The sequence below is a fragment of the Lepidochelys olivacea genome, assembly GCF_965140295.1.
Source record: "Lepidochelys olivacea isolate rLepOli2 genome assembly, chromosome: 3".
NCBI classification, from domain to species: Eukaryota; Metazoa; Chordata; order Testudines; family Cheloniidae; genus Lepidochelys; species Lepidochelys olivacea.
Window position 1 is genome coordinate 178,790,025 of NC_140413.1, and position 12,995 is coordinate 178,803,019.

The 12,995-nt window shown below is 42.0% G+C and overlaps 1 protein-coding gene across 1 annotated transcript in view; it reads right to left on the reverse strand.

Moving 5' to 3' along the window:
- Positions 1–12,995, reverse strand: part of STPG4 (sperm-tail PG-rich repeat containing 4) — a gene marked incomplete at both ends in the record, with an annotated part of 29,769 nt that overhangs the window by 14,140 nt on the left and 2,634 nt on the right. The window contains 4 exons of the mRNA XM_084624951.1: positions 6,040–6,094; positions 6,822–6,886; positions 8,340–8,600; positions 12,712–12,783. Of these exons, the coding sequence (XP_084481077.1) occupies positions 6,040–6,094; positions 6,822–6,886; positions 8,340–8,600; positions 12,712–12,783 (453 nt within the window). The remainder of the gene's footprint in view (positions 1–6,039; positions 6,095–6,821; positions 6,887–8,339; positions 8,601–12,711; positions 12,784–12,995) is intronic.

Sequence of the window (12,995 nt, forward strand, 5' to 3'; positions counted from 1 at the left end):
CCATACCCGGGAAACTGGCCTTTAAAATAAATGACAAAGACTCAAACTAGAGAGACAAAAAATAACAGGATAAGACAGCTTGAAATTAGGCGGGATTCATTTCTTAAATAGATGCACTATTTTCCTTAACTTCAGTTTCATGATATAATATTTCTCCTGTTGATAATTTACAGCAATAAATCAGGTTTGTCTGAAACAGGTAAACTTGGGTCTAATATGAGTGGCAGTCAACATATAAAACTATGGTCAGTAGATATGGAAGAGGGAAAAAGGGGTAAATGATAAAGGTAAAAGTAGGACAGAAGTGGCAGATGACAAAACAGCTTCTGAAGGAAAAGCATTCTGAAGAGTCAGCTGTGCAAGTTAGACTGGTACTTTGGCAGATCTGACTTACATAATAATTGACACAAGCAGTAGATAAACCAAGCTGATGCTGACTTAGGGCTACAAGGCTATCAACAAAAGGAGAATTAATGCCCTTTCATTTCAAAGTGTAAAAGAGAAAAATACTTGCCTGTTGTTCTGCTTTTCTGATGATATTCTTCAGGATTCTCACTCCTGGATCTTTGCTACTTCGAGTGAAATGATCAGGAATTCTTCAACTCTTCAAGCATTTTGACCCCTAAGGTCTGTGGCTGACACATGCCATCCTCTGCTAGTATATATAATACCCCCTAATGTCCCAGTCACTTCCTGTGTTGAGAGATGACTTTTTCAGGATGATGAGGCAATTAAAAATGATTAAATTATTTGGAGGGGCTCACCGTGGTTCTTCCATACTCATGGTGACATCTCTATGTATGCTCGCATGCATGTCATGGTCAACTCCTAAGACAATGAAGCCATGAGCAGGGCCACCAATCTGGAATGGTTTTGAGCCACTCAGCACTCTTCCTTTCTCCCTTTAAAGAAAAGGCCATTGGGGAGGGGGGAATTACTCACTAATTCTAGCACCAAGAAGAATAGCCAGGTCTTCCAGTACTGAGAATTATGGAGCAGGCAGTGAAGTGCCAAGTGGCCTGCTAAACACAGGCATTTCTGTACTGGGAAAAGAGCAATCTGAGGGAAGAGAGCCATGTGCATCTGCTAAGAAGGCGAAGTATATTGAGACAAGCTCTGAAGAGGCTGGGGCAAGTGCTAATGTGCAGAAGGGCTGGAGCAGCCACTGAAATGCCAGAACACCAAGGAAACAGGCACCGAAATGATACTGAAGTGGACTGGAGTGCTCAAGGCAAAGACCTCATAAGTTAGGTAACTGCTTTTGGACTAACTGGAAGGGAAGAGATTACTAAATGCAAGGGATCTCATTTGGGGGCTGCTGGAGTGGTGGAGACATGCAGGATCTGCTTAGGGATCTCCCTTGACTGCACTGGGACCATAGGCTAGTTTCAGACACCAGGTTAGGTCTGTAGTGCTGGCAGCTGGAAAAAAACATGTTGAGGCCCAAACCACTGAAGTAAATGGAAGTTTTGTTAGTGCCTTTAATGTAAGCAGTGTTTAATGAAGGACCAGGCTCCTGTTTTGTAAGATGAGCAAATGTGACTCAAGAGTTATTGATTAAGTAATAATGTTTGATCGCAAAAGTCATCTTCTGGCAAGTATTGACTATCTGGAGGAGCCGAGAACCCCAGGTGAAAGTCACAGCCTTTAATCCAGCCAGCAATTAACTACTAGAGTCATTACCATTAAAAACATTAAATGTATAAAAGCTGGAATACCAAATAAAAACCAATTACTATTTTATATGCTAAGCAACTGCATGGCAGATAGCTATGATTGTGGGACTGTTAACAGTACTGGCTTTTTTCCTAACAGTTAAATCAACCAACTGGAAAGCAGGACTTCATTCTGCATATACTGCTAGGTTTATAATTAAGAGTTAATATGGAACACAGACACATGGTTTTTACAAAATCCTTTTCCTGACCATAACTACATTTTAAGCCTTTCACAGGATGCTGATATGTATTTATGAAATTGAAAAGCTAGCATCATACATAACAGCACTGAAATATTAATAGTGCACTACTGTATTTTATGCTAGGGTAAGATTAAGAAGGGCAGCAATTGCTTACGAGATTACATAGGGTATATGATTAAACACCTTATTGAGATTAATATTATTGCTCCAACTGTGTGTTAGTCTGAGGTTAAATGAGAACATTTCTGACACAGAACAACCACCTGATAAATAAACAGGAAGATTGATACAACCATCTCCCAAGCAGCGGCCAAACAGATCTAATCTATCAGCAAAGCATACGGGTTTTGACTGCAATTCTGAAGCTAGAGGCAGAATTTTAAAGGATGTTAAAGCTCATTTGTTGCAAAATACTGTATGGCAGCTGTATCAATAACTCATTTAAGGAGATGCTGCTTACAAAGAAAGGCTCTTTTATCACAAAGGGCCACCTGGCATGGAGAAGTTAATGAGATCCTAGAGGATTTTCAAATAAAAGGTTAACATCTATTTGACAGTGGAAGAATATCTCTTGATAATTTACATTAAACACAATCCTTTGCTGTACATTCACATACAGTTGCTCAGCATTTGCTGGGAGTTTTATTTTTTAAAGGATGATGTTCCTTCTAGAACAGATTGATGAGTAACACAAATAGATTGTTTCATGAGTCAAAATCCTCTTCTAGTCCCCATCAGGAATCTGAAATTCCTGACATCTGTACATTCTGATCTTCTATAGATAGTTATATTTAAGCCCAAAGAAAAAGGGTGCATCTTCTGAGAAAAACACAGCAAGAGTGACAGATTTAAGCATAAATTCCTGAAGGGGGAAAAAGCAAATAGTACAAGAGCATTATCACTGCTGATACGGGCTCTTAATAAGCAAGTCAGCTAAAATAAATTGCATTTCCAGAGGAATTCCTTGATAATATATTTTACCAAAGTAGTTTCTGAAGGTCTTTCTCAGGGCTCCCAGGAGCCGTGTGTTAATAACTGATGAGATGGGTTGGGGTTGAGTTCCCTGCCTCTGATGAAGCTTACCTCATGTTAGATACTGCCAAAAAACACCATGGCCAGAGATGATGAATCCATGGGACTCACAAAAATACTTCCAAAGAGTAAATGTTTTGCCTTTGGAATGAACCAGGCAACACTCAGCATCAGAGGGGTTGGACTAGATGATCTCCTGAGGTCTCTTCCAACCCTAATCTTCTATGATCCTAACAAACATCCCTTCATACTCCACCTTCCATGTTTCAAATTACATAAACTGAATGCTATGCGCGGTGTATTTTTCCCTCCTCTGTTGTACTTGGGGAAGAATAATCTGTCACAGCTCTGCCTACTCTTTCCCCTTTTCTGCCAAGGGGATCTCAGAGGAATACAAGGAAGTGCACTCCCCAGACCACTGAGGCTGTACTTTTGCCATCCTTACATGAATCATACAAGGTGGTGGAGAAATGGCTCCTTACTCCCTCGCCCTCATGTATGTGGTCTTGTGAGGAGCAGCTAGACCACAATCAAGCCTGTAATACATATAGTCTAAATTATCTCTTGTGGTATTGTATCAGTTTTTAAATCACTTGCATCGGTTTTCAGTTTGAGTGAACATTCTCTGTAGGAACTACCTGTTAAGGAAGTGATCATAAGCAGGTGTCCAATGAGTTTTGACATCTCATCCCACTGTGAGTTATTACCTTCCCTTGTCTCAAGCTGCACATCTGAGTTTCTCGCTGTTAGACTGAAGGGTCTCTTTTTATAGATTCCAGATGTTTGTGGCTAACTGAATTCAAGGCCCATTTTTGGACTGCCTGTGTAATCCATGCATGAGTCACAGCAGTGAGTTGTCACCACTGTCTCCAACCATGTACTATAGAACTACTCTCTTCCCTTTCTTTTGTAGTACAGTACATTCCACTCTGTGAATCACCTTTAGGTAAAAAATAGGACAGATGATGACTCTGTGTTCACTTAATAACAGAGAATCGAGAATAGGCATCCCACAATTACAACACCAGGTTTAGTGGCATTGTAACAAACTGCACAAAAGGAAGCTTGAATGGACAATGGTATCACTGGAACTATGGGATGCCTCATAATTATCAGCTATAACAAAATTAATAAGACCACTGAGTAAGCATTTAGTAATAAAATATGAAACTTCAAAGCTCAAGTTTAGTCCCTTACTCCTGGGATAGCAAAGGACATGGTTGGGCACTGAGCCCAGGGTCTTGTGTCCTACCAAAGAGTCCCCTCTCACCCACTTGGGAGCTGTACTATGGGCTCTGAAAGGAATCTTATCCAGACAGTTCATCAAGAAGAGCAGTTATCTCTAAGGTTCCACTCCTGCAAAATGCTTAACTTTACACTCATGAGTCGACCCATTGACATCAATGGGATGATTCACAAGCTTAAAATTAATCATGTGTAAGTGTCTGCAAGGTCAGGGCATAAGTTGGGCGACAGAAAAGTGCCCAGAGTATTCCTGGAGGGAAGAAAACACAAACAAAACCAAAACATCTTTTAAAAAAATACTGTGTGTGAGAGAAAGGGTGTAGTATATGAGTGTATACAGCTTGTTTACTACACAACGGCAGGCGAGGTCCAGAACTGACTAAGCTTTGGGTAATCACCACTAGAAGTGCATCAAGCTAGCTTTTTCTTTACTGGAGTTATGCGTGTGGAGGATTCGCTGGCTCAGGCCCAGAATTCATGGGGGTGTGATCCCCTGCTGATTCAGAATGATGTCAGAATTGCACATGAGTACTTTTATTCTATGTCTGATTAGAGTAGTTGACAATTTAATAAACAACATATGGTACATTTTAAGTGAAATAATGAGGTAGTGGAATTATCATGGGCCTGATTCCTGTCTCCCTAAGTATAAATCAGGAATAATGCAATGGAAATCATTGGAGATTGTCACAGGGTCACCATGGGCTTCTTCCCTCTTGAGCCTGCACCCTGTGTCTAGGCTGGTATCATAAAGAACCTTCCATGCCTTCTTTTGCTGGATCACCCAGTGTCTTTATTTACAGTGCTCATGTGGTTCCCAGATTCCCCAACAGCTAGTGCCCCATAGACCCTCCCCAGGGTCTCCTGGCTTTTGAGGCTTCCTTCTTTGGTAAGGAGACAGCAATACCACCCTCCTGTCTCTTCCCAGGCCAGCATCCCCACTGAGGTTTGCCCAGGGCTTTTATAGCCCTCTCGTGCCTCAGCCCAGCTGTCAGTACTTAGCTCAGCATGTTCCTCTGAGCCAGCCCTCATTAGGGCTTGCAGCTGGGCTCCCTGCTGAATACCTGTGTCTCTTCTCCTGGCCAGTGAGCAGGCTACAGCCAGCATTTTGGCAGGGCCTTAAAGGGGTTTACCCCTGCTCTGCCACAGAGATACACAACGGGTGAGATTAAAAACAGGCCTAAATGTTGCAAATGGTGGAAGCATTTTAAGCTTTATTACAGTGTAATGCAAGGGAGGAATTTTAGCTAATCATTCTCCTCTCACACTGGCATGATGCATGTCCAACCTCTCATTTCCTTTCTTCACAAGCTTGAAGAAATATTCATACTTCCACTTCTCGAGTCAATTACTCATCTTACCCACATCTCCGGAACATACCTGGCAAAGAAGTGGTCCAAAGCTTTCAAGCCCTTACAGTATTTTCTCTCTCTTTTTTATTTTTCCAGTGATATGTTGAATAGCAACAGTCTCTGTTTTATAGTGTACCCACTATGCATAGCTTTTGAGATTGAATAATTGCCAAAGCAAAGCTGAGGTTTTTAATAATTTTCAAAAGTCATTTTGGCCCTGGTCTTGCAAACACTTAAGAACATAGGTCACTTTTCTCATGTGAATAGTCTCATTGTAGTAAAAAAAAAAAAATCTGCTCATATTCATATTACTCATGAGCTTAACTGTTTGCAAGATCAGAGCCTTAGCATACTCAGAATACTAAATATACTATAAAGCAATAAAGACCATCCCTTAAATATAAAAAGGAACTACAAGATGTGGTTTTTCCCCGTTAGACACCCCCACATTTTTCATCATCAGAGAATATTTGTCTACATAGTACTTACAGGAGTGAAGTAAGTTGTTGGGAATCTTTGAACTGCAGAGCGAAACATAAATTGCCTGAGTTTTGAAAAAGAAGCAATTAAGGTCATTTGAGACACACTCTTACTGCTACTTACAGTTTCACCAACCGTTTCCACCTGCTTCTATTTCAGTATAAGAAAATGTATCTGTCGTTCTTCTCAATAGGCAATATAACAGAAGTCATTCTGTACTGGTGAAATATACTGTGAAACTAAGAGACTTAACCGTATCTTTCCCTAGGTATATAGAGAAAGATAGCTAAACCACTTTTATTAATGATAATTCACTACTGCTACTATCTATAAAGAGCCCTATTCACAAACTCAAATGATGTAGATATCTTAATTCATGTTTAGGCACCTGCAGATGGAAAAGGACTGTTTTTCAGAGGCACTGAGTACAAGCAACTCTCGCTGGAATGAGTATTATGGCCCTGATCCGGCAAAGCACATAAACTCATGCTTCAGACCCTGAAGTCTATAGAACTGAAACATGTGTTTAAAGTCAAGTACATACTTATTGCATGGGGATGGGCTTAAGCATGTGTTTAAATGCTTTGTCGAATCAAGGCCCTATCACAGAGATGGGAGTCAGGACACTGACTATGGGGCTGATTCATTGAAGTTAATGGGAGATTTCAGTGGGCTTTAGATAAGACATAAATGGGAGTTGTAGGTGCACAGTAGCTCTGAAATTCAGGTAAAAATGCATGAAAATAAAACAGTCTAAGCAAATGAGAAGATAAGAACATTGATTTACTTACTTGGATGCAAACTTGGGCACTGGAACAGGGAAAAGATTATACTGTCCTGGTGCAGTGTCAATATCCTGGAAGGAATGGGTAGTATAGACAGGACAGTAACAGGTAATCAAGGTTTGACTTCATATTACTGATTTCTTCACTAACATCTGCAGTCACAGACACAACTCTCATTTAAATCAACAGGAAAGATATGCATGTATCTGAGGGTAGAATTTGGCTCATATACCAGGCCCATCATTTTGTATTGCTATGTTTTAAGGGTCTGATCCTACTCAGCTGTAGCTCCCAATGAAGCCAATGGCATATAGAACCTTTCATCTAAGGAGCTAAAACCTCATTATGATTGATTAAGCCTTGCAACACCCCTCTGAAGAGCAGAAGAATATTTATACCCACTTAAACATAAACATTTTTTAGAGTAGGATGCTGAAAAACTAGATTTAAATTATATGGTTAAATTTTCAGATGTGGAGGGAACAGATGCATTCGTGAATACAGGTGTGCACAGCTGCAAAACCTCCTCAGCGGCTAGTCCAAGCAAACCCATTATGTTGGTGCCCCCAGCCGAAAGACTCAAAGTTCATATGCAACTTACTCTTACTCTCTCTACCCACTCCACTGAAACTACTATGTCGTGCCAATTAGTGAGAGGGTTCAGACAGAGGATGAAGACCCTTCCCCTGGCAATTGCAGAGGTCAGAGGAAGAGAAAGAAAGAGAGCCTACACTCAGTGTTCTCATCCACTAGACTAGGTAACATTTTGTTTGTATTATAAGCCATTTTAGGAACATGAACCCTGTTCCTTCTTCCCCATGGCAGTTCTGCAGACTTTACTGAACCTGGAGATTGCAGGTGGCATGAATAATACATGAGTAAATGGTGGCCAGGATCTTCTGAGGACCATTTGAGGGGTGCAGAGCTCTTTTATAGGGGAAGCCCCTCTTGGCCTCCTTTCTGCCCTAGGTAAAGAGCTGGTTGATATAGAAAGGAGAGACCAAAGTCCCAGTGACAGCTATATCACTCATTGGAATCTTGAGGGGGGCTGGGAGCCATCTAAAAAGTCTAACCCTTTCCTATATTTGTTGCAGGATTAAGGTATCTGACAGGAACAGGCTAAGAAGATCAAAGTGGCTGGAGCCTATCAATCAACCAGGATCAGCTGCTTTATATACCGAGCAAAATGAGGGGGGGAAGGCTGGACATAGAGAAGGAAGTTCTTATTCCAGACTGCATTAGACTCCAAAGGTTTCTTCTCACTCAGTGACTGTTTATACTCTGGGAGGACCAGTGGGTGGGTCTGAAAAAGCCTAGCCTGTGATAATAGCACTCAGGGCTTGTCTAGTCTGGGATCAAAAGTACATTTTTAAAATATGACACTAAAACCATATAAAATAATACATTTTAAAGTTCTAGACAGGGCAAATTGTAGTTAATGTGTGCAAGCTGGGAGAGGTGACCTTAAGCTCCCCCTTATCTTTTTTCATTTAGAGATAGCTCTGACCACTATTTTGTTTTTACCTTATCTTTAAAACATAAGGTGTTGGGACTTTTCCTTGGTGTGCTTTTAAATGAATATGTAGCTGGCTTTTTTCCTGCCAAATCTACAAAGCTAGGAGGAATGTATGTATAAACATCTGGTAGCGTAAGATCAGCTGTTGGTTGGAAGATGGAACATCTCTTTCTGCCTTCTCCTTTAAAATTATATGTCGCTTTCACTGGGTTGAGCTGGGCTTCTTCAATAAAATCCCGTACTATATAAGTACCTGGCGTAGGTGTTGGCTAGTAAAAAACAAACATAATTTAGGCTGAGATTCTTGTGCAGTTCTGCATTTCTACTAAAAGTGTATTTGACATGCTATTTTGAACTGGCATTTGTCTTTGTTTTAATTAAATCCAGTCATTCAAGGCCTGACATATGCTCACATTTCAGAAGTTATTGGATCCTGGTCATTTCATCTGTGAAATGGTTAATGACAAATATTTCTTTTTCTAAAGAAAATAATTAAAACAGCCAATTGAACTATCAGCATGATGTTCTAACATGTAAGCTACCCACAAGAAGCATCTTGTTCTTGCTCAGAAAGACCTATGCCCAAGAGCTGCAATCAAGCCTCCAACTTAAATTGCTGTAACAACAAATTTCTACATTTCAACTTGATTGACAAGATAGTGATTGCTTCCTCACTTCAAGGGACCAAACCACAACTGAACTGGAACACACCACTTGAATTACTGTTTTCATCTTCGCTTTCTACCAGTGAAAACATCCAATTTGTGTTAGGTACAGAAAAGCAGGAGGAAAAAAAGATACAAAAAATATTGTGGCTACAGAACATTTTGCTGTCAGTCCTGCTATAAAATTTAATGGCGTCAGATGTGCTTCTCAGTGGAAACTGCTGATTTGCTTAGGGCTTTCTTCAGCTGCAAATTACCCCTGTGGCTGCTGGCCTACAGAGGCTCTCTGAGTATTTTGCACTCCACAGCCACAGAGACTACTCCAGCCTGCAAGAGGTTTCTTCTCACTCAGATGCGGCTGAAAGATGAGGATTTTGGATTTACCCAGATGCCCCGAATCTGCTTCTTTCTCAACATATTCTCTGTATTTTCTGAAGTGCTAACATGGGGAAATAAGTTGTTCCTTGCTGGGGGGTCAATCAAGAAAGACATTTTAAAGGGCTTGTGTTTATGAAGGCTTCTCCCTAGCTGGCAGCTCCAAAATCAGTTGTTTTTGTAGTGTGGATTCTGCCTTTAAAAAGCAAAGTCATTTTAGACCTTACCTATGATGGGCAAATACAGTATACTAGAACCTTTAGAAAAAGAACCATCTTTAAACATAGTTCATGCTACAAAAAAATTAACAGAGCTAGGCTGGGGATGGAGTAGGGGGTGGAGTGGAGCTGAGGCTGGGGGCCAGAGCTGGGCTGGGGGCAGTGAAGAGCAGTGGGTGGGGCCGGAGCTGAGCTGGGGTGGAGGGGAGCTGTGGCTGGGGCGGAGCTGGTTGGAGCGGAGCAGGGGGCTCTGCAGCTGGGGATGGTGCAGAGCTGTGGCAGGGGGCAGAGCAGGGCTGGGTGGTGCTCCCTCCCTTCCCCCCCATGGGGGCTGGCTGAGGCCCCACCGCACGCCCTCCTGAATGTTCCACTCCACCTCCCTAAGGGGGGCGTACCCCAGAGTTAGGTTGCTCTAGGACATCCAAAGAGTAGAAAAGTCATTTATACATACACTCACAATTCTAACATAAAACAGGGTGGACACTCATAGAGCAGTTGTGGTGATATATGTGAAGAATTCTTTAAAAATCTAACATTCAATTCCTTTGTGAACGGATTCCAAGTTATAATTATAAAAAGTCATATATTTTTAATCCATTAAGAAACTTTAGTTCTATGCACAGACCATTCAAAGCCCATTGAAATCAGTGGAAAGATTCCCAACGACTTGAAAGGGCTTTAGATCAGGCCCCCTATGAATGTCTAGATTATAATTTCCCAGCTTTACTGAATTAATTAATTTCCAGCAAAAGACTCTGCCATTCCTCCACCCCTTTGGATGCAGCTGGCATCATTCAAAGGTTTCTGAGTAAGTCAAGCAGTGACCTCTTGAAAAAAAGATTCCAGTGCTTTTTTTGAAGGGAAAAATGAACATGTTTACAATCCCTGAAGGTTTAAACAACCTAGAAATAGAAATGAATGATGGAGAAGGATTAACCCACCCTTTCTGGGCTGGCCATTCACCCAGTGCCTGATGATTATTAGAGCATGTGGATGTAGCTGGGGGGAGCTTGAATAGCTCCTCCTTTCGTGTCTTCTTTTGTTTTAATATTAAGCTTAGTTTATTGTACTTGTTATATTACATGGCATATCAACAATGTGAAAGGACCAGCCCTCTGCCCCAGAGGCTAGGGAGCTGGCAGGAAATCCTACCACTACCTCATGCTCTTCTCAAACTGGAGGAGGGGGTGCCTTTCAATAAGGGACTGCATGCGCTGCGTGTTAGCTCAGGGGCTGCTGCTGCAAGGAGATAGCAGGCTAAAAGTCTGATTCACGGCTGGGGACCAGATGCAGGGGCCAGCCTGTCTCCATGGCCACAATGAGCTTTCACAGCACATGATCATAATCTGTCAGGGCCCAAAGGGAAGAAGGTGCCGTGATCAGTGACTGAGGGACTGATGCTGGAAGGGGCACTGGGCCTGTTCACAGAATCATAGAAGATTAGGGTTGGAAGAGACATCAGAAGATCATCTAGTCCAACAACCTGCTCAAAGCAGGACCAACCCCAACTAAATCATCCCAACCAGGGGTTTGTCAAGCCGGGCCTTAAAAACCTCTAAGGATGGAGATTCCACCACCTCCCTAGCTAACCCATTCCAGTGCTTCACCACCTTTCTAGTGAAACAGTGTTTCCTAATATCCAACCTAGACCGCCCCCACTGCAACTTCAGACCATTGCTCCTTGTTCTGTCATCTGCCACCACTGAGAACAGCCTAGCTCCATCCTCTTTGGAACCCCTCTTCTGCAGACTAAATAAGCCCAGTTTCCTCAGCCTCTCCTCGTAAGTCATGTGCCCCAGCCCCCTAATCATTTTTGTTGCCCTCCGCTGGACTCTCCAATTTTGCTACATCCTTTCTACATTGGGGCCCAAAACTAGACACAATACTCCAGATGTGACCTCACCAGTGCTGAATAGAGGGGAATGATCACTTCCCTCGATCTGCTGGCAATGCTCCTACTAATACAGCCCAATATGCCATTAGCTTTCTTGGTAACAAGGGCATACTGTTGACTCATATCCAGCTTCTCGTCCACTGTAATCCCCTTTTCTGCAGAACTATCGCTTAGCCAGTTGGTTCCCAGCCTGTAGAAGTGCATGGGATTCTTCCATCCTACGTGCAGGACTCTGCACTTGTCCTTGTTGAACCTCCTCAGATATCTTTTGGCCCAGTCCTCCAATTGGCCCATATTGTCTAGGCCACTCTGGACCCTATCCCTACCCTCCAGCGTATCTACCTCTCCCCCCAGCTTAGTGTTATCTGTGAACTTGCTGAGGGTGCAATCCATCCCATCATCCAGATCATTAATGAAGATGTTGAACAAAACCGGCGCCCAGACCGACCCCTGGGGCACTCCGCTTGATACCAGCTGCCAACTAGACATCGAGCTGTTGCTGATAAAGGTGATTGTTTGTTACTGACAGCAGGGTTGGAGTGATTCTGGGTGAGTGCCTGGCTCCTGGAAGGCTGTAGGAGCAGTCCCCATCCCACAAAGAGAGGTAGGAGTTTGGAACTAACTACCACAGAGCAGTGCCCCCACAATAGTGAATACCCATTGGAACTATAACATGGGCTTACAATTATTATATTTTATCAGGTCAATAAAACACTAGTTGGGGGGGTGGGGGGAGAGAAAACCTGGATTTGTGCTGGAAATGGCCCAACTTGATTATCATACACATTGTAAGGAGAGTGATCACTTTAGATAAGCTATTACCAGCAGGAGAGTGGGGTGGGGGGAGGTATTTTTTCATGCTTTGTGTGTATAAAAAGATCTTCTACACTTTCCACAGTATGCATCCGATGAAGTGAGCTGTAGCTCACGAAAGCTTATGCTCAAATAAATTGGTTAGTCTCTAAGGTGCCACAAGTACTCCTTTTCTTTTAACATATTCATGGCTACTAAGGCCCAATATTGCAAATACACGCAATGAGCAACTTTAATGAAGTCAGTGGGACTATTCCTGTGTGTAACATTACACAACTGCTTGCAGGATTGGGACTTAAAACAGTGGGTACATAGTGACTAGTGTTCCCATAACAATTACAATTTTGCATAACTGACATAATGCTAAGAACAATGAGAAAAAGTACTGAAAAAATATGAGCTAAAATATGCATACTCTAAGTGAGAGTCTCCACCATGTATCTCTCTGTCCCAAAGATGCTACTTTTTCTCTTTCCTTCGCCAAGGTCTGTTAAGAAACAGAGATTAATTGAACAGCATCCACATATTTCTACAATTGTTCCTTTAGGCTGAATATGACAGTTTATAACTTATAATTATACTTTGAGATATACAGTCTATCTAAACTATCATCCCAAACACATAACTTCATCACTTGAGACAGAATTAGCTTATGTTTAAAGATTTCTTTTAGAGTAGTTCTGTGTTAAACTAAATATT